At 44.3% G+C, this 24,069-nt stretch overlaps 1 protein-coding gene across 8 annotated transcripts in view; it reads right to left on the bottom strand.

The window, feature by feature from the left end:
* Nucleotides 1–65: 65 nt before the first annotated feature.
* nav1a (neuron navigator 1a) overlaps nt 66–24,069 on the bottom strand; it is a 92,970-nt gene continuing 68,966 nt past the window's right edge. For 4 of the 8 annotated variants that reach the window (XM_076878743.1, XM_076878744.1, XM_076878748.1 and 1 more), the window contains 26 exons: nt 21,386–21,524; nt 17,669–17,972; nt 13,643–14,462; nt 13,029–13,550; nt 12,202–12,243; nt 11,798–11,946; nt 11,504–11,686; nt 11,315–11,391; nt 11,119–11,142; nt 10,852–10,929; nt 9,905–9,988; nt 8,925–9,033; nt 8,715–8,836; nt 7,593–7,777; nt 7,339–7,501; nt 7,056–7,254; nt 6,880–6,968; nt 6,688–6,783; nt 6,395–6,566; nt 5,373–5,638; nt 5,132–5,283; nt 4,968–5,039; nt 4,677–4,882; nt 4,458–4,576; nt 4,170–4,358; nt 66–2,663 (listed from right to left, as the gene is read on the bottom strand). In XM_076878743.1, the coding sequence (XP_076734858.1) occupies nt 2,568–2,663; nt 4,170–4,358; nt 4,458–4,576; nt 4,677–4,882; nt 4,968–5,039; nt 5,132–5,283; nt 5,373–5,638; nt 6,395–6,566; nt 6,688–6,783; nt 6,880–6,968; nt 7,056–7,254; nt 7,339–7,501; nt 7,593–7,777; nt 8,715–8,836; nt 8,925–9,033; nt 9,905–9,988; nt 10,852–10,929; nt 11,119–11,142; nt 11,315–11,391; nt 11,504–11,686; nt 11,798–11,946; nt 12,202–12,243; nt 13,029–13,550; nt 13,643–14,462; nt 17,669–17,972; nt 21,386–21,524 (4,657 nt within the window). In that variant the 3' untranslated portion in view covers nt 66–2,567. The remainder of the gene's footprint in view (nt 2,664–4,169; nt 4,359–4,457; nt 4,577–4,676; nt 4,883–4,967; nt 5,040–5,131; nt 5,284–5,372; nt 5,639–6,394; nt 6,567–6,687; nt 6,784–6,879; nt 6,969–7,055; nt 7,255–7,338; nt 7,502–7,592; nt 7,778–8,714; nt 8,837–8,924; nt 9,034–9,904; nt 9,989–10,851; nt 10,930–11,118; nt 11,143–11,314; nt 11,392–11,503; nt 11,687–11,797; nt 11,947–12,201; nt 12,244–13,028; nt 13,551–13,642; nt 14,463–17,668; nt 17,973–21,385; nt 21,525–24,069) is intronic. The other 4 variants (XM_012921186.4, XM_076878746.1, XM_076878745.1 and 1 more) reach the window with 4 other exon arrangements.

The following is a 24,069-nucleotide window of genomic DNA, read 5'->3' as shown; positions in this document are numbered from 1 at the left end:
TAATTGAGTAGTGGCCCATTAGCACCCCCTAGTGGATTATAAAGAAACACGTAAAAAACAGGTAGTGATGTGATGAATGGCATGACTTTATTGTAACAACTGCTCAATGTTAGACATATGGGATTTAATGTGGTTATAGAGACATGCCATACAACCTTTACCGAGCCCACTTTTAAGCCAAGTGCTCCTTCCTGCTGGAGGAAGACAATACAACCACAGAGGACGCTCATTTTCTGCATACGCGGGCCCAACTTTCTCTTAGATCCCTTAAGTGATTGTTGTCGCAGACGCAGTGACTATTTACAGTGTTTACAATAGTGATGTAATGTACAAAAGAGGAAAAACAAAACATCTTTACAAATATTTGCATAAGAAAAAACACAAAAACCCCCACGTCTGCTCTTAAAAACAATGTGAAAAAGAGGAAGATATCCAGTTATTTAAAAATCCCTCCCGTGATAAGGTTTAAGTGCGGTAGGTCCAATGAAAGGAAACTTTGGGAATACACCAGGGATACATGCATCAACATCACATCTCTAGGCTTGCATCTGTTCTCACGCAGCTTCCCATTTCTCAGGCAACTCCCCAATGACGACAAGACCTTCAAGCTTAAGTTGAAGATGGTGTCAAATCGTGCAAAGCAGCCTAGTCATGATACACATTCGCATTAACTGCAGTTTACTGACACACACATCATCTTAACTTACAGCTTATCACATAACTGCCTGTCAAAGGCTCCAAATATATCGATAACCCACTCGAAACCCAAATTTGGGCATTAAAGTGATGACATGGAAGTGACATCAGAGTAGGTCAGTGGAACTAGTTATGTTCCCTCTAGATCGAGGCCTCTGTGTGGTAGATCAAAGCAGCTTTTTAGGCCAAATTGTGTTTCAGGCACAGATAGACTTAGGCATCGTGCCTCTACTTTACAGCAGTAGAGGAACATGTGGGCAGAGTATGGCAGTCTGAGGTACTTCAGGGTCAAGCTAAGGGGTTTAAGAGTATCCCAGCAACCTACAGTTCCCTCCTCTTACACCGCTCTTTATACTTTCTCACTTTATCTCAGTTAACAGTCAAGATGTGAGCAATAAATACTGTCATCTACTACCTCTAGCATATTTCATGTGCAAACCAATGAAGAAACAAAACGGGAGGAAGTCACATTTAAATATTAATCAGTCTTTTCTGACGGTAACTCAAACCATGTGAGAAAAGGAAACTGACAATTAGCAGAAAGTCACGTTTTAATCAAAAGATGGAAGTAAAGGAAAGAGGAAGGAAAATGTTATGGCTATTTTTTGCTAAAGTTTTCTGCTTCTGCTTCAGGGATGATGACACGGGTGATAAACGTCGGCATACGGGCGATCACTGAAGATGACTCGGTACAAAAAATCCTACAAAATCAAGACTTTGAGAGCTGTGTCGTCAGCTATTACAAGAGAAGTCTGTGTTTTAAAACTGATATCTAAATACAGAGTATACGCAAGCATAGCCAGAAACGGTGCTCAATAAACAAGCAGGTCGTGGGTGGTTTTTTTCTTCAATTTTTTTCTCTCTCTGTGTTTATAATTCAGTACATTGACTTCCTGTGGTTATAATATCAGCATAACACTGGTTACCGAGTCCACGTATGATGACATTCTCTTTACAGACTCAACCCAAAATGAAATCATCACTCGTTTCAGTTTTCACCTCATGCACGTTGCTCTTTGCAGCTTCGCAGTTCTGTTTATTCGATAAATGACAAAATAGCAGAACTGAAAAGAAGAAAACATTCAAGGCCTTTTTCATAGTTGTGTTTTTGAGTGTGCGTTATGTTCTACCAAGCACCTTTAGTGAGACTGAAAGCGCACCATGAACAGAAGAGAGGCAGGAATCAATAGATGCTGCCATCTGGAGGATTTACTAGTGAACTGCATGATTTGGCCAAGCCGATCCCCCCATTTGATACACAGTCACTGACTCGGCCTCCTAAAATCCAATTATTACAAGTAAAAAAATAAAGTGCATTTTGGCTGTAGTCAAGTGCTGGTCCTACTTTTTGGGGAGTGATCAGACTGTTTTTCTGTAGTCTGCATTCCTGAAATGACGCATGTGCCTCCAAAATAAACCTATAAGCACCAATAGTTGTTGTGAGGGTTGCGGCAGTAAAAAACAAAAAAACAAAACAAAGGGAACAAATATTCAACGGGGTTATAGGTAATATTTTGTTTTATACTATTTTGGTCACCATGCACTTGCAGATTCAACAACAGCCCATCTGATACCAGCTGAGAGCAGAAGGGAGAAAAGACACCATCTTTCCCCGCCGTGATCATCGCAGCTTCCTGTCAAAGCGGTTTCATCATCTTTCCCATGTTCAGATATCCGGGAGGAGCAAACCCATTGTCCACTGTCCATAATCCTCCTACTCCCTCTCTCTGTAGATTCTTTACATTAGCTTTGTAACTGCTCACTGAGCACACATTAAAGTTCATCTTGGAGTCTTTAAATTCTCATTTGAACTGCATTTGTGAGAGCCGCGCTGTAGAGTCGACAGTTCCTTAGCTTTATCGACAGTCTACTCAGAGTGTAGCCTGCAGAGTGGGATCAAGACTGCCTTCCCTCTCTGGAGACTCTATGCAGTTGGCCGACTCCTGGAGCTTCAGCAGCATGGCCATCTGTGGAGCAGGAGGAGACACAGAAGAAGAGTTAGCCACAGAGAAGATTGCTACATGTGTAGCAATCTTCTCTGTTATTAAATTATTCTAGATTAAGTTATTCTACGTTTAATCCAATAACTGCTCTGCCAGCGTTTTTGACTGTCTTGTAATCAGGCTCTCCTTTCTTATGTGTTTCTAATGCTAAAGATATATTTTCTGTGTCAGAATAAAAGGACTCAGTTGAGGAAACAATCGCAGGAAATTCAGTACATTTATTGAGAATTTAGTACTGATAGACAGTTTTAAACATTCCTGTGAGTATGGAGCACGATGGCCCAGTTACAGTGAGCTGCTAGATGAGGTGTTGCAGGCTCTACACCAGGGGTCCCCGATCCCAGTCCACGAGGGCCGGTGTCCCTGCAGGTTTTAGATCTCACCCGGGGTCAACACACCTGCATCACATGATTAGTTCATTCCCAGGCCTCTGGAGAACTTTGAGAAGGTAATTTATCCATTTAAATCAGCTGTGATGGATCAAAGACACATCTAAAACCTGCAGGGACACCGGCCCTCGTGGACTGGGATCGGGGACCCCTGCTCTACACTCTTCACACCTTTCGCAACATGAACTTTTTTTGCACCATGGTCAATTAATTCAATTAATTGACAGTCTTATTGAAACAATGTCAATTTGTTTGTATTCCCGGCAATATTCTCCACTCTCAGCAAATCAAAATGGACTAAAGCACATCTAGGCACAAAAACTAGAAAAATTTGCATTTCCTGCGAAAATGCTGTGTGGGTGCCTTAACGCTGAAGATGTCGGCTGAAAAAAGCTGAAAAAGTTGAAAAAACAACAACAAAGCATTTCCCTGAGCAGGATTCAAACCTTTTGGTTTCAAGGCGGCGACTCACCTCACTCCGCCAAACTCATTCTCACAAAGAAGAGGTGGAGAGACTGACAATTCTGGTGAAATTAGCAGAAGCTGCTTAGAATTGTGCTGATAAGAGGTGAAAAGGCTAAAAGTTTTGCAGAAAAGAGTTCAATCAGCAGAATTTCTGCTGAAAAGAGGTTTTTGCTGAAAACAGCTGAAAAAGTGGTGAAAAAACTTAAAATTGTGCTGAAAAGGGGTGAAAAAGTTTAACTGTTAACTGAAAGAAATTTTGCCATAAGCGGGATTTGAACCCGGGCCTCCCAGTCTGAGAACGGACGCTTATCTCACTGAGCTAAAACACAGGTCAACCCGGCGAGGAAAATCAGTGAGGCCGCTGATAATGTGGCAGAAATGGGCAAAAAATATTGCAAAAAAAATTCAATATCTCAAAAAGTATAGAAGTTATGAGCACCAAAAGTCATAGCACCCATTAGCAGAAACAGCAGAATTTTTTAAAGTTTGAACGGAGAAAATCGGCTGAAAACTGAGGGAGTAGTTAACGTCCAAAAAACGTACGGAAGCAACTTGCAGAATAAAGAAAGAGGATCTCAATAGTGTGGATGCCTATGGCATCCACACAATCACTCACCAGTGGGTCTGACTCCAGTGTGCTGGGTGGAGGTATGTCTTTAGGAGGCTTCTTCTCCTCACTGAGTGGACCTATGCTAGGAGGAGGTAGGTGAAAGAGCCTGGACTGATCCTGCTGTGCGTTGGGCCAGGGGAGGGTGCCTCTCACCCACTCGACCGGATCCTCCCATACTGATTTATGCCCATGGACCTGACAGGAAGACAAGTCCATAGTGAAAACAATGTTGTTATAGAGGGGGTTATTGTTTGTTCCACTACTGTTATATTTTGGAAATGTGTGCATGTTCACCTTAATGCCATCTTTGGCTCCTTCCTGCAAGTACGGTATGATCGAGTGGTTCCACAAGTCAATGAACCACTGCCTGAACTCCGCCACTGACACTGGGCATGACAGGAAAAAGCAGGGACCTGTAGGAGGCAGGGTTTTTTGTTAACAGGTCTTTATCATAACAACTCTCTCCCAAGTATCCAAGTCGGACTTTGCTCACTCTGTCTGCTAATATCTCACCTATGAGGAAGTCTGAAGTGCTGTGTTTCTCCAGGAAGGCGTGCAGATGGTACCAGAGCTGAGGGATCCAGTCGAGAACCTGGAGGAGCTCCTGGTGGCATGCCAAGTCCTGCTCCTGGTCCTGGTAAGCCTCTACAGCTTTACGGTGCAAGTACCTCAGCAGAAACCCATTTGCTGGTTCTACGTTGTTGGAGAACATCACCATCCTGTGGCCACATGCAAGAAACACTTACTTTCTGCGTAAGAGTTAAACAGGGTCACGGAGTATGCTTCATCCAGTCCTCTGCCTACCTGAAGCTCAGGTGCAGCCCATGGTTAGACGTCATTTTCACAGGTTGATTGGTCGTTCCAATTATGTACGGACTGAAACAGCAACAGAGAAAATCTTGTTACTCTTCGATTAAACAAATCTTATTGAATTCTTTGGTGAAACAGAGTAATTCTCAGTCATTTACCATTTGTGATACTTGCAGGTGAGCGCTCCATTAACAAGCTCAGTGATGGCCGCTGAATCGCTAATATCATCGATGATAACGACCAGGGGAAGTTCCCCTCCACACTCTCTGTCAATCTGATTTGCTAGATCTGACAGATACAACTGCAGCTCCTGTTAAAAGGTGAATACATATTTTCATACTTGCTTGTGAAAGAATAAGAAACAAAAAAACCCACCAAAAATCCTTAATCAGGTTTTACCTTCTGTGATTGACGGTGCATGTTGAAGGTGATAGCAGGGCTGCGACCCAGGAGACCGGGCTCGTGGCCGGCTTCAGTCGAGTCAGTGCGGCTGCGCTGCAGGAGGTAGTGGGCCAGACGCTGAGCTAGGTAAGTCTTTCCTGTCCCGCTGGGCCCAGACAGAACAAGGCGCCTGTGCTTCATCAGCAGGCTGATATAGTGCAGCATCATGGGCTTAGGAATCAGGGTCTCAAACACCAGTGAGTCAACACATTTTTCCCGGAGACCTGAAGAGTTTCAGACACAGAGGGGAGGATGAGCAAGACGATGTATGTAGCATTTATGAATAACTAAACTGTCTAATTTTATACTAGATCCAGTACTTAAATTACATCAGTTGGTCTAGGTCTCGGGGGGCTTAACCAACATGAAAATAGTCATTTTAGCCCCCCCAACCTAACAATAGAAGAGGAGCTTTTTTCTGTCAAAGCAGGAACCACAGTGAAGGTTTGGGTTGCCAAACCCTGGCCCAGATAAACCATCACATGCTTTCATTACATTCCCAAAGTCCTGCTTTTGTCTTGTGGCTATTTAATAGCACTCTGGCATCCACGACCCTCGAGCCAACCATTTTCATTTACAAAATAGGCCTCAGATTACACTCAAAATATGTGTAAGATTCCTGGAGACTAGCACCATGTAAAAGTTAAAAAGCTGCATGTAATTCATTTAAGAAAATAGACGTCAATAAGAGTTTTGAATACAGCGTTTCAAAGCAAAACAAACTGTTTTCAGCTCCATTTTTATTCATATAGTCCAAATATTGCAACAACTTTTACCTCGAGCTGCTTTGTATTCAAAGATAACAATACAAATAAACCCAAACAATCAAAAAACTCCATGTGAAGCAAGCACGAGCACAGGAAAAACTCTGACCACTCCACTCCAGCCAACTCTGGGAGGGGCAGCCATCCGCTGGTGAGAGGGGGGGGGAGACAGGACATGGAAAAAAAAATGCACTGAATGCACTTATATCTGCTAACCTTTCAAGGTGACAAAAATACGAGCGGGACCATTGCCAAGACATCGATAAGGTGAGCCTTGGGGTTTGTCCCCCCCAATCACCCTCAGCCTGCCCTGGGTAAACTGGTACATGTGCAGGGAGTCACTGGTCAGACCCAAGCTGGCTGTCGGGTCCACTTGACTTAAATAATCCTAAACAAAGAACAAATATATCACAGTTAAAAGTTTACGGTTGAGCAAACAAATCGCAGCCGGGCTACTGAACCACAAATGTCCACTCAATAAAAAAGGAGACCAGATTTACAAGACTTACTTTGAAGGTCTCGGCTATGAGGGAGTCCAGACAAGGCCAGTCAGTCCTCGCATTAATCAGCACTGAGCCAAGGTAGTACTCCTGCTGCTGTTTGTCCTACAGAGAAGAAACAGACGCTTAATTTCCAGAGTGTCCAGTTAAAGCTCTTGACATTATCGGACATTGTGAGTAATAAAAGTGTTCCACGTCTACCTCTGTTTGGTCTCCGATACGGACCAGCAGACGTGCACACACTTCTTCACGCTGAGAAGACACGCTTAGCGTGTCACCTTGAGACGCTTCTGCAAGAGAGGAGGAAATGAGGAGGAGATGCACGCTGCACTTCTTTATGAGGTAAACATTGTTTTAAGGCTTTGTTAGTCTCTGACCTGGATCTTTACAATCATTCAGACTAAGGCTGAAGGATTTGGTGAGGGACATGCTCATTGGCTGCCTCAGAGAGGGCCCCAGGAGGGACGCCAGGCCTGAAGGCTGGGATGTGGAGGAGGTGGGGCCAGAGGCAGGGAGGTGATGCTGGGTTCCTGTTTTTAAATTGACATTTTCTGCCTTCAGGTTCTCCACCGTCGACTGAAACATGAGCATAAAGCTTTAAATTGTAATAACAGCTTTGCAGGTAACTGAACAAAGACACGTGCAGTAGGCAAAACAAACCTGCATGTTTTTCATGGCTTCTCGGAGCTGCTCAAGCTGATGTGCAGAGTCTAAGGCTTCAAGTCGAATATCTGTCAGTTCCCTCTCTTTCACCCAGAGCTCTGAGCGCAACTCTGATACGGCGCTTTCCTCGCCGTCTCCCTCTTCTGTACTTTCCATGATCCTGGAAAAAGCCAAGGAGCCCTTATAAGAAATTTTCATAGACGAAAACTGCACTGCTGAGCTGTGCGGTGGAGTAGGTGTTGTGTACTCACACAGAGGAGGTGGCTGAAGCTGAGGTTTTCAGGGAAGGCAGCATGCCGTCTCCTCCTTCTCCCCCTTCATGAGGCATCTTGGGAGAGTTAGGAGCTGAGGAGTCGGGGGTGGCAATTTCCTCAATGTCAGAGTATGTTTTGGAGCCTTTCTTAATGCTGAATGCTTTGTTGAAGGAGCTCCTCAGCTACATAGAAACAGAAGAGATAAACCGATATAAAACAGTCAAACGATGACTTCACATGACTGCATTCATAACTGGAAAGAAAAAAAAGAGGGAATAGTTAGAACTGTTAATGTGACACATGCTAAGTACAAAGAGTATAAAAAAATAAAGGAATAGTTTGTCATTTTTCACTGCAGATAAAAGCCAAAACCCCCAATCTGTCAAGTATAGTTTCATTTTATATAGAATGAATAAACGAGATATCATCATGTGCATTTGTAAATCTCACAGAGCAGAATATTTGTACCTTTGTTTTAAACCAAGCAGCTGGTGTTAATCAAAAACAAAGAGCCTTCCCCAAAATGACAAACTACCGCTTTGAACTTTCAGTCGTTTTCTGCACTGAGTCCAAGCTCCAATCCGTTTTCTGCACTTAGATTTAGCAGCTGGTTTAGTGAGGGTTACATGGTAAAAGAAAAAGTCATGTATTCTCTTACACAGGGACAAAATACAGGATAAAGTATGATGTAGCAGGGGAGAAACATAACTGAAAGATGCGTTAAATAAACCCGATTAAGCCTGAGCGCTTCGCTTCTTACGGAACATCATTTCTGCTGCCAGCCGCTCTAACTGAATTACGGCCATCTATTCAAATTAAATGGTCACATGAGGCAGCCAATCAGCAGTGTGGGAGGCCAATCAGCAGAGATGGAGGGTACTCGAGGACTGTGCTGCACTTTTAGATGGTCCATCATGCTGTATGACAGGAAATTAATAGAGGTTTTATAGAAACACAGTGACTGAACTCACCTCGAAGACCTAAAAGAGCAGAATAGCACAACACAAAGGAGGGAAAGACTGGTCATACTTCATCCACGCTGCTTTGTCATTTTCATTAAGGAGAACAGACACAGACCATGCAGTGAGAATAACATAAAGCCTCGCAAACAGCTCTTACCCAGCTCTTTTTCTTCTTCTTCTTAGCATCTTGGTCCTTCAAGCTGCCCACGCTGGACATGCTGGTCAAACTGTTCAGACTGGAGATGCTCTCACAGGAGTTCTGACGTCTGATACACAGATCTGGGAAAAAAATAAAGAGAGAAAATATTGAATAAAAGTGCTGTGGAGTGAGCGAGAGATAAAAGGATAACCTGAATAGTTTACAGACCTTTGCTGTTATCTGGGTTGTTTAAGGCTCCGTGTATGACAGCCTGGGCTTCTTCATTCCTGGTCTTCAGAGCATCAATGGTCTCCCGGAGCTCCATCAGCTCAGAGTCCTGCACAAACATTAAATAAATGGTTTGAGCAACACTTGTTTGTATCTGCTTTGAAAATCGAGCCGAGTGATAGCTTGTACTCGTCTAGTTATCATCCAAAAAATGCTGCATTTTCATTTTACTGTTTTTTATAACTGGGGATTTTGTGCTGTAATAAATGAAAAAGGTTTTTATTTAAAAGTCATGAATACTTTCATTAAATAACTGAATATGTTATTTATGTAGTGGGAGTGAGCTTTTAGTAATGCACTTCAACTCAAACCAATGCAAAGTGAAAAGTTCAAAAAGACAAGAACAACAGTGCCGCTCATTGTCTGCTAAAATCGATGCCACTCCACTCTAAATAGAGCCGCCCGGCCCATCTCCTCAAGGTTAAAGAGTCTGTGCTTTGGGCTGAACTGCACAGGTCAGTGCACTGGCACAAACAACAAAGACCTTTCCTGGAGTGGTCTAGACAGGGCTTTCAGAGGGAGCAGCAAGGCATGAAGCACTGAGAAAGACTCTGCACACGCATGCTCACACTAAACAGCTCAGGCACCGATCGATTCTTTTACACCAAAACACACAAAGGCAGAAGAATGCAGGAATGCGATGTTTACTTTAGGTGCACATGCAAACTGTTTGAGTCTTTCTTATCATTCAGCCTTTAGAGATTTTTAACACACTGATCCTCCTCCTTTCACACCGAGCCACCCTGCAGGCCTGCAGCCAGGGGCCTCTAACCTAGATTCAGCTCCCACTGCAGGATTCGATCAAAGTCACCTCCGTATTAGCTCTTAGCCGAGTGCTCATGAGAAATTTGCGGTGGTGAAACGCAGCTGGAGCTCAGGTTTTTGTTTGTTTGTGCTTGAAAGCGGGGCTGGGATGTTACCTTCTGTTCGTGGCTTAGCGACAGGCTCTGCAGCCGCGCTGTCATCAGTGCCAAACTTTGCTCAAAGGCGGCCACCAGGTTTGCCTGTTTAGAAAAGACGAGAGACAAAAACAACAATTTAGATTAAACTCAATTTTTCTCTATATCAGGACATCAACGTGTAGATGAACTGGTATTTATTTATTGGCCGATTCGACAGAGCATCGTTTAAAGCAGACATTACGCATAGAGGGACAGATTGAATGGATTTTGTCTGACCCTTTATCCCTGCATAAGAAGTGCTAAAAGGCTGAATGAGGCACAAAGGCTGAACAGGATGTCGTCTGTGCAAAATCCCCCTCCTCCCTAATCTCCTCACACACACCCAGTTTAGCCCAGAGGAGGGAGAGAAAATTACTTTCTATTCTCCTTTACAGAATGTATTAACACAGTAAAATAATGGATTCAGCCCAGTCATTAATCCAGCACATAATCATGCTGTGTGTCGCGCATCTGTTCTGCACATTCACTGCCCTCACATGAGAAGGTCAAACAATGTGAAAAAAAGGGGGGGTGTGCACACGCACTGATTGATGTCTCCTGCATGAAGCGGTGCATAATTCCTGCATTTTATTGCCGCAATCAGACGCATTGAAAATGCTGACTGGATAGTTATATTGAAACAAGGGAGGAGGAGGAGCGAGGCACATGTGTACGTGTGCGTAGTGAAGCTAAGTGGCTTTTTAGAGGGGAAGATTAGCATTACTTAGACTCAGCAAAGATAAGAAACATCCTGAAAGTGCAGAGAGATGATCTATGACCGACATGACACAGGTTCTCTCTCTGTTCGCTTTTCTATAAAGGGTCAATTACTTGAGTAGTGTGATATGCAAAAAGGAAGTCTCGCAATAAAAAAAAAAAAAGCTTAACATGCTTTGTGCAAAGCAGCATCGACAGAAAGTGCATACGTTTGACGTGAGCTGTGTCGTTAAGTTAGAAACCTTCTCCTGCGATGACTCCAGCTCTCTTCTCAGCTTGCGGATTTGCTGTGAATAAAAGCAGGAATGTTCCAATTATAAGACGGCCGAGGCCACTAAACCGGACATTATGCAAGTGAGTGGATGGTGCAGATGACGACTGACAGGCTTGTTCTCCCACAGACAACAAGGATGAGAGTGGATGGGAAAGGGGGAAAAAACCAGCTGAGTAGAAAGAGCTGGGCAGAAAACACTTACCTCTCCCTGGATCCTTTCCTCAGCCTTGGACAGCATAGGGGATAAGAGTAAAGATGTTAGCAAAGACACAGACGAGAGGAGTGGGGCCTGATAAGGTACAGGCTGCAGTTTCAAGTGTTTAAAGCGTGAAATAAGAGGAAAGCGTCATTGCACCAACATACATCCACACATACAGCATACGCTGAGCTGTAGCTACCTGAGTCTGCATGCTGCCCAAACTCACCGAAGAGTAGCTTGATGAGTTGGAGGCCAAGGAGAGTACAGAGCCATGAACTGAGCATAAATAAGAGTAACACACACACAAAGAAAAACAAATCCATTAGAGTTGAGATGAAGTCAAACAGATCCTACTTATCAGATGACAAAAACGTTCAGAAAAAATCACCATCTTCATTCGACTCCCTGTCCCTGAAGGATCCGGAGCGAACCATTCCCATGCTGCGGGGACGTTCAGCCAGTGACACCGTGCTGCCCAGAGGCGATGCCCCGTACAGCTCCATAGAGGCATCGTGTGTCGGGATGCTGTTGGATCGAGTCATCCTCGGCGGGCCGCCCACCGGGCTCGGCACTGTTATAAGAAATAGAGTTACCAATGCTCTGCAATACACATCAAACAAATGTATGCGTGTCAGCATTTATCATTTGCCATCATAGTGTGTGTGCTTGTGTATCTACGCACCCATGCTGGTCTTTGAGGTTCGGGGCAGGGAGGTGGGTGACGACAGCAGTGGAAGAGCGAGCGAGTCGGTCATACTGAGAATAGTATGAGAGTGCCTCCTCTCTCCTTTCTCCTTCCCATCCTCCTCGATCTGGGAGGCACTGCTGAAACTACAGTTTAATGGACCAAGTCAGTGTTGGCAGTGGTAAAAGTCAGCTGAATATCTCGACGACCAAAACACACAAAATGCTCCTGGCAGGGCTCATTGAGAGGGAAATGAGCAGCAGGAATGATGTTTCATAGAGCTGTGGGCAAGATCCACATAATCTGCCACACAAAGGGCATCTTATCAATCAATCTCTGTGTTTGTGCGTGCAATTTTAACAAAAAACACACATTTAAAGTTTGTGTGTGGAACTACTTACCTTAAACCTTTCTTTGGCAGCGTGTTTCTGTCTCTCTGAGAGCTGTGGAGATTAAACAGTGTCATTAATTAATCACTAGTGCAGGGAGTTATTAGAGTCTCAAGCACAGACAGCAGGCACAAAGAAACGCAGTAAGACTGGAAGATGGGCAGCGTCAGCTAGTAATTATGACTTCAGTCAGTAGGGCTAGTACAACACTGATAACAGCCCTGCAGTAATAACAGCCCAGCAAGCCTCAGCATATCTCTCTCTGCTTTAGTGTGTGTCTGTGTGTGTGCACTGTTTGCTTTATTTGTTGGCTGAGTTTAAGAAAAACACATTTTCATCCTTCTCATTAAGAAAGGGGACAAATTATCAGGCAGACTTTAGGGCTCTAAATTTGTCATATTCAACATCGCATTCAGAACGATTCGTTTTAGAGCTAATGTTGTGTTGTTCTCATATCCACACAGGGCTCCTGCAGAGAGGGCTAGTTTAAAACTCATCATCACCATCAGCACTCATCATCCAGGATGATTAAGCAAGCATTGCTAAATATTTTCAATATTTTTAAGGATCTCCTCGTCATGTTGTTCTTGGTTTTTATAAATGCCCGTTGTCTGTATGACATCTACCTGGTTGCTCGATTCTGGGGGGAAACTACAGATTATCAAAGCTCTTCCACATCCCTTCTGCTTTCCTGAGCAGTGAATAAAGTTGGTGCACTTCCTCAACTGACCAAAAGGTGGAGCTACTCGGTTGCCCTCTATTTAAACCCTGGGATAGACTCGGCTGAATATGCAGTGTGTGCAGCATTATGGATCGTATTTGAGTAGAACTGAACTGACCTGTCTGTGGGAGTCAGTGAGACTTTACTTCCGGGTGTCCAGCTAGAGGGCTGGCCGCTGTCATCGTGTCTATCTTTGACTCGGGACTCTAAGGTGGTGTATCCTCTCGTCAAATTCTCCCCCCCTTTATACTCCTCTCTCTCCTGGGGCTCTGGGGCCAGGCTCATCTGAAGTGGCAGAGACTCCAAGCTACGATGCAGCCCAGACATCCGAGGGTAGAGCAGGGGAGAGGTTCTCCCTTCATTGCTTTCTACCCCGAGGGAAGTGACCTGCCTGGGACCCAAACCTATGCCAGAACTGGAAAAGCAGGCTGAAGAGTTCACATTTAGTACAGGGGCAGGGCTGGGGGTCAGGCAAGAACTAGTGGAGTTGCCTGCTGAACCAGAGAGGTCTTGAAGCTTAGAGTAAGGAGGAATCTTAGGAGGCAAAGTGTCCCGAACCTCAGTGTCCAGGCTGTTTGAGTTCAGCTTGTCGAGCTGAGCCATCGATGGAGGCTTTGCCAGGCTACGCACTCCAGACAACCTGAAGACAGAGAAAGACAATGTTGAAGCAAGTGTGTATTTTAGATGTGATCGTCTGTTTATGTGGAAATGGAAGCTAATGAGTTTTGATACCTGTGTGTGCTGGGAGATGGGAGATCCATGCCCTTGCTGCTGCTGGGGGGCCTCAGCCCTTGTACTTTCCCTCCGTTCTCTGATGGGGTCTGAGCAGGACTTCCCTTCATTGACCCTCCCCCACACTCAGAGTCAGAAACCACAGCTTTAGCTTTGGCTCTCTCCTTCTCCTTCTCTCTGTCTGTTTGATTGACAGGACTGGGGATGCCACGTCCTCCTGGTTTACTCAGTCCTGTTCCAGAACCGTGTCCAGAGCCCGGCTCTTTGAGCCTTGAGCCCTGTGATGCTGCGACGGAGGGTTTGATGAGTCCAGAGCCGGTGTCCATGGTGGTGCTCACCGGGCGAGCTGAGCTCGGCCGTGTTAAAGTCAGGGTGCTCGTTTTTGCGGGGCGGGGCAGAGAGCGGTACTGCAGAGACGTTCTGGCATTTGGAGACAGGAAACCACTCTGATCGCTGCTCGAAACATCGAGACTTGTCTTTCGTCCTCCACCACCAGCACCTGGCTTCACAGGGATACCTGACGTTTTGGGAATTTTCCCTACAGTTGCAGAACCGCTGGGTATGCCGCTGCTAACTGCACTTGTTACACTGGGCGGACTTGAGTTGTTTGTGCTATTACTGGTAGCTGCTGCTGGTTTCTTGAAGCCAAAGTTTCCACCAGTGGAGGGCCTGACCAGGCCGGATGGAGGTTTACGCTGCTCAGCAGCTCCGGTGCCATTTCGATGGTCTTTACCAGCATCAGAGGAGGAGCGCTGAAGACTTGAAGTCTTCACTGCTAAACGGGACTTATCCATGGGCTTCCCATCAGACTTCACGGTACCTAAAGCAGAAAAGAAAAAACCCTGATGAGCAGCTTGAACAGAGTTAAGTAGTGTGAAATGATGACTGAAACTAAGCACGCCACATTAGGAGACAATATCTTATCTACACACCTACGATGTCTGACTGTCAGCTGATAAAAATAAATCCCTGTCTGAGCAAGGAGACAGTTTGTAGACCAGACTCACAGCCAGCTTAACCCTCACATGTGCTGTTATCAGGCAGTTACTCCTCTTTTCCATCCTGATGAACTGAAAAAGTTTCCTTCTTCCAGCAAGTTTTTTAAGCTTTCCAGTCAGTGAACAGTGACGTCACAGCTGTAGAGTGGCAAAATGAACACGTGCAGCATGGTTGTTCACGTTCATGAAGCATGTCTGCAGGCACTAAACTGCATCAAACAGCCAACACGACTGAATTTCCCCCATGTTGGAGGCTCACTGGGGAAAGGTGAGGCAACTTAGTGAAACAGGGTCCCCCATTTGAACACGTCCCAGTTGGCAAATTAAACGGACTTGTTTGGAAGTTATTAAGAGAATAAAAGTCTATTACACATGTGCACTGCATGCACCACCCACACAAGTCCGCACTACCAACACTCTCTTAATGTGCATCTGATGGGAGTAGTTATGTGAGGTTTATATACAAGGCATTAACAGAGTCAAAGAACCGCTGTTGAATGAGACCTACCGGCATGCTGCCTGGGGACATCTGGAGACACTTAAGAGTATTTATAAACCCGCAAAAGACAGACACACACACACACACACACACACACTTGCAGTTCTTAGTGATTGGATCTCGCAGAAAGCACTGGGTTATTTCATATAAGTGAAAATTGGGTTTACATGTCAAATCAAAAGCTCAATCCTTTGTGTCACCGCATCGTAGCCTGTTCCATGAACACTGGGCTGAAGAAACACACACTGTTGGCATTGAGACACACCGACAAAACTCAGGCAATTGTATTAATTGTGACACAAATGAAGCCTGATTTACCGACACGGGCTTGTAGAGACAGTGAAGCTCACGGCTTCACACGGTAAGCGCGTAGGAGAGGTGATGAATCACTGCGTTTCTCAGCACAAGAGGCCAACATGTCTGAAGATATGGAGATGTGAGCACAACGCTCAAATTCAGAGCGACTGGCAGACAGAGAAACCTTTTTCAATAAATCATCAAAAACTGGCTTCTCTGGCTCTTAAAGGAAAGTGGCTCACGTGTAAATGCTCCTTCTTCTGCTGAATGCCACTTTGGTAAAGGGGAAAGATTGTATCTATGCTGCGCTCGCTACGTATGGAAACCCACCCTAATACTCTTATTTGTCAATAATACCAGTCTCCCGGGACTCACCACTTTTTTTTTGCAAGACTTGAAAAATCTGCTGAAATCATCTCTCATCAGTCATAACACCGAGACCATGTGTGGCCACGTATATGTTGTTGTTAAGATACAGTATCAGTAGTTATTTGTGTGTGCGTAAGAGGCTGGCGAACGTTAGCTGTAGTTTGTCTCCTGTGACAGAGGGAAAAAGACATACAACCTGTCCACAGCTCAGCGATAACATAATGACGAACACTTGAAAATATGCAGTGTGCTCAGACTTTAAAAAAAAATCATTTTGCTTACTGTGAGATCCTGGTACACCATAACTCACAAGGACAACAGAGAAGATGCCCTTTGTGAGCGAACCGAGGCTCCAGGGCTCCACTAATAAAGTCTTCATTTCTATATCAGTCATGCGGAGACAATTCACAACTTCATCTGTGAGCACTTCACAGTTTCAACGCACCGTCTTATTTTTAGAGATGACACAGTAAAGGAGATGTTTACTTTCTGAGAAGTAGCTCCTGCAAAAGTGCAATATGAGAGAACGGGAGCGAACAGAGCACATGTGATATGACGTCAGTTTTATGGATAACACGGGTAGGTCACTGACAAATTAGACCCTCTCTGAACTATTTGCTTACAACTGTCTCATACAAATAATCAGCAGCTGAAATGACACTTAAAATGATCTTTAGCTGCTGTTTTATCTTCTGCACTTACTAAAAGTATGGTCTGTGCTGTACACAGACACATGGAGGAGACAGAGATAGTATGGAAGTGCATCACACTGCTCATCCCAACATGCTGTCGCTTCTTCAGAGTCACACACTCTGCGTCTCCTACAATTCCACAAAAATGCAGACGCATAACAAACGGGGCGCACACACCGTGACGCACAGCACCCTCCTAGCCTCAGCGATAGACTGCGCTCTGTGAAACTCTAAGAATGACTGCTTCTCATGTGACTAAACCCCGGAGCTTCTCCGCACACCGACAAGCAACAACAAACTTTTTTTTTTCCCAAATCTGTTTTTGTTCGACTTCACCGCCTGATTTATTACAGCCTCACACTCGGTGGCGCATCGAGCAGATAGCAGATTCAAACTGCTGACATCGATAACAATAACAGCCTGGCACAAAGATCACAGGCGAGTTCAACACATCTGTCATTTCAACAGCTGGCAGTGCAAACGCACCACCGTTCCACAGAAACAGGACTGTTTACACAGACCCCTGGCTATCTGGACTGGCACATAACACCGCAACTAATATCCTGCTGTTTCGGTTGTCTATATGTGTGCAAGTCTGTGCGTGTGCATGCGTGTGCATACATAAACAACACACAGATGGTGTGCCCAAAAGGCAGCTGCACAATCCCTACCATTGTGCTCTTTCTGTGCGAGTGTGTGTTAAGTGTGATGGGTGACAGTCTTTAAGGCTGGCACAATCTCAGTCATGGCTGCACTCACAGCACACATTATTAGAAGCACACGCGCTCTTATAAAGGCCCTTATTTTAGCACTATAAATTATCTCTGTTCAACACAAAAATAACGCTTGGCTAGGAAGAAGCTATAGGAAGAAAAACACTGCTGGTCAGTGTGTGGTGTGTGTGTTAGTCACTGGCTGGCAGGCAGCAAGGGTGTGGGTGGTGATGGGTGTTTGATACATGGCACCACTTTCTAAAGGCCCGGAGGGTGGGCTGCAGCTGTGGATGAAAGTGTGTGACAGAAACAGAGTGTGTCTGTGACTGTGTGAGTGAGAGAGAGAAAGGACTATTTAAAGACAGCCTGAGAGACGTGTCAGGTTAAGAAACATTTCAAGTAAAACTATATGTTCTATACATACTTTTCACACACAGTATTTGTGTTTTGCCACTCACCTGCCACTTTCAGCCCAGTTTGAGAGGTGTGTGTGATTGGGGAAGTGACTCCCACAGGTGGGTTTCTTCCTTTCTTCAACACATTTCCTTGACCCAGGGTTTGAGGTTTTCTCAGCTCACCCTTCCCACCTTCCGGCCCCTCCCCTTGCGGCCGGGTTTTCTTCCATTTATTAGCGGATTCGGACTTGAGGCTTCCTGTATCGTAGATGCTGCTGCCCTGGCTCTTGCGGCTGGGTTTGTTATCATCGGAGTCCCAGGACAGGCCGCTCTCCACTAGAGATCTCTTCTCTGCATCTGTACGCATCTAGAGTAGAGAAGAGACAGACGCATGCTTTGAGACACTGCGTCAAAAAAAGTCTGGATAGCCAGCACGTGCAGTCTGACCAACAGAACACGTACACAGCAATTACTTTCCCTATCTAGCAGGTTTGAGTCATTTGCGCTGCCAATTTTGCGCTTCTGAGGCTCATCTATGAGCGTTTTGATCGTCTGAAAGCTGGTTTGGAAAAGAAATATATATAAAAAACCCACATTTGCGTCATGTCACACTTTTAAATATGAAAAAAATAAGAGACAACAACATGGTTTTAAATGTAAAGACAGTAAAATGAAAAAATAGATCCCACAAAATAGAGTAAAGATGCCTCACAAGCTAAATCTATTCAGAAAACTGCACATGGATAATTGGCCCAATGCATGGCCTGTCGTGCTTTTTACATGTAACTGTCATGTTTCTGGTCTTCAGATATGTACCACGGCCCTGCAGCTTTCTAGCAGTCAGACTGGATATTAAACTCACACGGTTCTCTACCCTAAAGCCTGTGTAGTGTCCATTTGAGCCTATGTGAGAACAGCACAGGTAACGAACTGATGATAGAAAAATCTGCTGTGTGTGGAATCATATCAAGCTACACTTTCACATTTTAACTATTATATGCATTTTGGCAGTTGTTACATGTTTTTAGGTAGTTTTGGTGGACAATGTAACACATAACACACGCCTGGAGGCAACTGTTGTTATGATTTGGTGCTGTGTAATAAATATGAATAAAACTGAAGAGTAAGTTAAACATTAAACCCAAGTTGACACCAGTTTTAAAGAACCTTACTCCTTTACCTAGTTCTTCAGACTAAACCTCAGAACTACGATATACTTCCTCTTGCAACTACTGTGAAAAATAGGCTTGGTACACTGGAGTGAAGGACCTCTTAAAAGGTGCATTACTGGTTGCAAAAAGGAGAAATGTGACGTTCAGACAGATCCACACACTTCGCCTCATCTTAAAGCCCTTTGAGCAGACAGTGCACAACTCCGTCAACCCAACGACATATGGATGTCTCGTCCCCTCCGTCTAAATCCTATTGTAAGCTCTGTTTAAAAACTTCAAAAGGAGAAGTGGACTGAGACGGCTGGAACAGAAACCGCTAAAAACAAAAACCCCAAAACATATCTACACAAAGAAAGTAGACAACACTGCGTAACTATGAGAATGTCAAATGTCAAACTAAAGGACACGTGGAAATCAGGCCGTTGTAAAACCAAGGTCTATTGTGTGTGAAGGTTTATGACAACAGCACTTTTTACAGATTATTCTCCCGCTGCAGGAGGTCGCCAGTTGCACAACGGATTAGAAAGTGTGTTTGTGTGAGAGAGAGTGTGTTTGGGACATTGCACCTGATTCTCATGAGGACTCATGCTGAATTCCATTTTTTATTAAAACCAATAGACCCCATGGGCAGGTTTGCATGACACGAGGAGGAGCTCGGCCTGACTGTGTGTTGTATACACACACGTGTGTATCCTGTTTGAAAGACCTCGCTGATAAAACACTGTCATTTCCTCACACACATTCCTTGTTTATTGAAAGATGGGGTAGTGCGGGTGAGATACACATCTGGTCAGATAGCTGTGACCAAATGATTAACAGACAAACAGGCAGACAGTGAGGCAGACAGGAGCATGCACAAATACACAAAGGCATGAGGAAAAACTGCATTAACTTGAGGTCTTGTTCCAGGTTTTTCTACTACCTACATATAATACAGCCTAACTCTGCACAGTCTCTCTTTGTGCCCCCTTTCCTAGATTATCTTTCTCTACCGCCCCCATGCCTCTGCTCAGGATGTTATACAATATGTAGGAGGGAGATGAGGGATGGATTTGCCTTTGTCTTTAAGGAAATTAAAAACAACAGCAACAAACAAGGACAGGATGCAGTGATGGAGAGGAGACAGGGAGACAGAGAAATGGGACACAAAGACCAAGAGAAACGCATCAGCTGAGAATGCAGAGAAGGCACGGAGCATGTGCATTATACAATGTGGGGTGCATGACGATGGGTGATGGCTGGTTGCCATGGTAATGATGCCATGGGGTGTAATGGTTGCTATGACTCTTGCAATTAGGCGTGGAGGGAGGCGCCCCGGTTCTTCCGCCTCGCTGGCCCGGATGCAGGACTGCAGATGGCCCTGCTTGTATGTGTGTGTATGTGCAGATGGCTTCGCTTTAGACCTGTCCTACAGTATATGGGTAAAGACAAAGCCTCTGCTCTCAGCATCCCTGCACTTTGGTTGCTATGGTTACACTGATTCCCTCTGTCTCGCTCGCTGTCTCGCTCCCTCTAAAAACCCACCACTTCAGTCACATAAACCACACTGCGGAGGTGTGACCTAAATCAGACACTCGGGGACACACACACACACACACACACACACACACACACACACACACACACACACACACACACACACACACACACACACACACACACACACACACACACACACACACACACACACACACACACACACACACAGAGTTGGAACCCATATAGCTACAGATGGATCTTGACGAACTCAGCCAGGCTGTAAACAGGATTTTAAGCAGAGGTCATTGGTCCCAAATGCTTCCATCACCGCAATAAATTCTAAGGACTGCAGCAAACATACAGCATATAAATGCATAGCGTGAACAACCACGATCACTCACAACAGTTACTTCTACCTCCAAGCTGAATATACCACTGAACTAAGCCACAACTACAGAATCGGCTCAATCCAGTGGATTTAAAATCGTAGCTAGCAATGAGCATCTTACTATTTTAGCTCATAATTTGAGTACAATACTTAAAAGATTTTTAGAATACCTAAAATTATTACAGATTAGTACACTAGCTAGTTGTTGGTTAGCCTAAAAGAAAGGACACATTTAATAGGTTGTCTTTTTCCACCCAAAATGAATTTGACACTCCTCCACTAGTTGAACATGTTCCTAATGTATCTGAAAAATTCAGCTTTCAACAAGTGAGCACTTCTTAAGCTCAAACATTTCTGAAAATATACACATCTTCATATATATGTAATGAAAAGAGAGACGCCACGGAGCAGTGCAGTGTGTTTGCGGCAAACTTTGATTGCTGCAGATGTGACAGATATTATGGGCGTGTGCAGAATAACTAATCAGGCTTTGTCTGTGATGCCAGGGTCCTGCTGCCTGCGTGTGTGTGTGTGTGTGTGTGTGTGTGTGTGTGTGTGTGTGTGTGTGTGTGTGTGTGTGTGTGTGTCTGTGTCTCCTCTGTACACTGACAAAGTGTGTGCATTCAATACCTTTGTGGATTAACAGCTTAATCAATACTACTGTAATCAGTGCACGCACTTCTTATCCGTCTGTGTCAAACAGTTGCGCGTCTCTATTTTGTGTGTTTGTGTGTCACTCACCACAATGCTTGAGTTTCTGCGGGAGCCAATGGGAGTGGTAGGAAGAGAGTTGAGAGTGGGACTTGTGTTGAACTCTTCAGAGCTCAGGTTGTCTGAACCGTCACTCAGTCCACTGCTGATGGAGCTGCTCTCATCCCAACTAAAAGAGATCATGACAAGGAAAATATGTCAGCTAACATTAATGTGTAAAGTAATTCCCTTCTTAAATGCTTAAAATAAAAAGAGAAGAGGATCTGGATTTCCTAGCGTACAGCAACAGTAAACAAAAGTAATATAAAAACTGTTTTAAAGACAATATTTGCAGACACTTTGAAAATAGCTCCAGTAAAGGATTCAATAGTTTTTACATGAAATAACCGTATGAAGCCATATGTAATAAGAGAAAAATGAACCCTGTATCTTCTAAATATATATAATAAACATCAATTTTGTAATGTTAAAACAGACGGGGTTTATTTCTACTGTCTTGCACTTTAAAATATGCGTCACTTTTCTTTTTTACCACAAGTTGTCCTGACATTTTTAGGTGACTTTCATTCTAAACGAGCACAGCTGCTGTGTCAGTTAAGAAGTGCTTGTGAACAGTGTGATAAAGGAGCCCATCATTTAAAGACACCATCATCTGTGATCAAAGGTGTGATCATTTCATCATCGTTACAAAAGCTTTTCTTTATTAAGTGCAAGTCTGTGACTGTGCTACAATAACTAGGTTAAACGCTGCGCTCCTATTTTTGTTTCACAAATGTGGGCTGGTCTCCTTCACCTGGTCAGCCAGAGTTTAAGTCCCCGAGGCATCAAGCCTCCACTTTTATCAAAGTGTCCTTGATCAAGATAGCAAACCATTCCAAGTCTGTGCGGTGGTTTACCGTCTGCCCCTGTAAGGCCAATCATGTATCACACATTCAACAGAAAGAAAGCAATCTGTGTCAGTTCACTGGTATCGCCTTGAATCCATTTATCGCATCAACTACCAAAGCTCCATCAGCTCGGTTACCACCTGAGGTTGGGCTCATTCAGCTCTGTGTCTCTTAATTTGTCTTTTGATTAAATGTTCAGAGCGACAGAAACCTTATTTAGAGCACCGTCTGCTCTAAATACCCAACTTTTGCACTGAAACATTTGGCAAACTGAAATCTGGAGCACTCGTCATCACATCATCTCAACCCACACACACAAAAATAGCACTGAAGAAGATGCATGCACCCACGAGTGCATACAGGACTGCATCAGAAATATGAAGTCCCCTGTCAGAAATCTACCTCGCTGTCTCTTTTCCCAGTGAAAAGCCTTCCTGTGTGACAGAGAGGTTGTGGGTGGTTCTTGCTTTATTTAGGTCTAATAAAAAAAATCCACAAACATCCAACTTTAAAGTTATTTCAACTTCAGATAATGCTGACACTGAGTTTCACGTACGTGAGATACAATTGAATCGGCAGCTTATAGATTCATGTGCTCGTATACATGAATAGGCCATGTTTAGGAAGTATACGGGTTCGATTTTTCCTCTTATTAAGGTCAATAAGTAAGACTGATGTCATGTAATAACGTAAAACAAGTTAAGTGGGCAGTGATGGGCTAACAAGGACAGATATAACGGGGTGCAGGGGGTGGTGTAGGCAAAGGAAGCGGTATGATCCTTCCAGTTGGGTGCCTGTATGGGTCACACTGTACCCTCAGGGAGATGGTGGTGGGGGTGAGAGGGAGTGGGGCAAAATGGAAAGCCCTCCCCGTCTGGCCCGTGGATATCTTGGATACAAAGAAAAGCAGATCAGATTTTCCAGTGAGAGTGGCTGTCATGCTGCTGTCTATATGCCGCTGTAAGATTAAGGGCAAGTTTAAGATTGAGTCAGACACATCCAGAGATCTGACCGATACTTTGTGGCTCGATGGGAAACGCAGCAAAACCAAAGCAAATGTTACTGTTAAGAAAACAGAAAGAAAGAAACAACAATGCACTGATGGATTTTGGTGCATTTTCACATTTAAAAGCATTTTATGGCACTTATATGGTGTATTTCTAATTTTAGTGACAACTCCAAGTATTCCACTTCACCTGTTCACACATATTCAAACAGCACTTCATTCTATGCACTTAAGTGCTCTATCTATATTGCATCCACCCCCACGGCCAACTGAGAATCACCAAATAATCTAACAGCTCAGAACGTGGGAGGAGGCCGGGGGAAAGCATGCAGGCAGAAAACCAGCCTGAGAATCTGCTTGCTGTGAGGCAACTCAGGCAACCCTGTGCCACCCAGGACGTCTAATTTTGATTCAGATGTTATTTGAGATGAATTTGTACAGAGATTGTATATATTCTTCCTTTTTTTTTTAAATAATAAGAAAAAAAGAAAACTTATTGGACTATCAAACTGCCAAATTTTGCACAAAAATTTATGTTTCCCTTTGCACAAGACAACATTAAAAAAAAAGTGGAATAGTCTTCCAGATGTTAGCCACAGACCTTTGCGCTCTCCTCGTTGTGGACTGCACGCAGGCCAAGCCACGCTGTTGTACAAATTTCAACTCATCTGACAACAGAAAAGTTTTCCACTTAGCCACAGTCCATTTTGAAACAGCTTTGGTGCTTGTGGATTTGGCATTTGTGGATTGCACGGCAGACTGTATTCACAGTGATTTCTGGAAGTGCTCCTGAGGCCATACACTGACTTTCAGCCCTGTCC

The sequence above is a fragment of the Maylandia zebra genome, linkage group LG20 (genome assembly GCF_041146795.1).
Source record: "Maylandia zebra isolate NMK-2024a linkage group LG20, Mzebra_GT3a, whole genome shotgun sequence".
NCBI lineage: Eukaryota > Metazoa > Chordata > Actinopteri > Cichliformes > Cichlidae > Maylandia > Maylandia zebra.
This window is presented reverse-complemented; position numbering and strand designations above follow the sequence as displayed.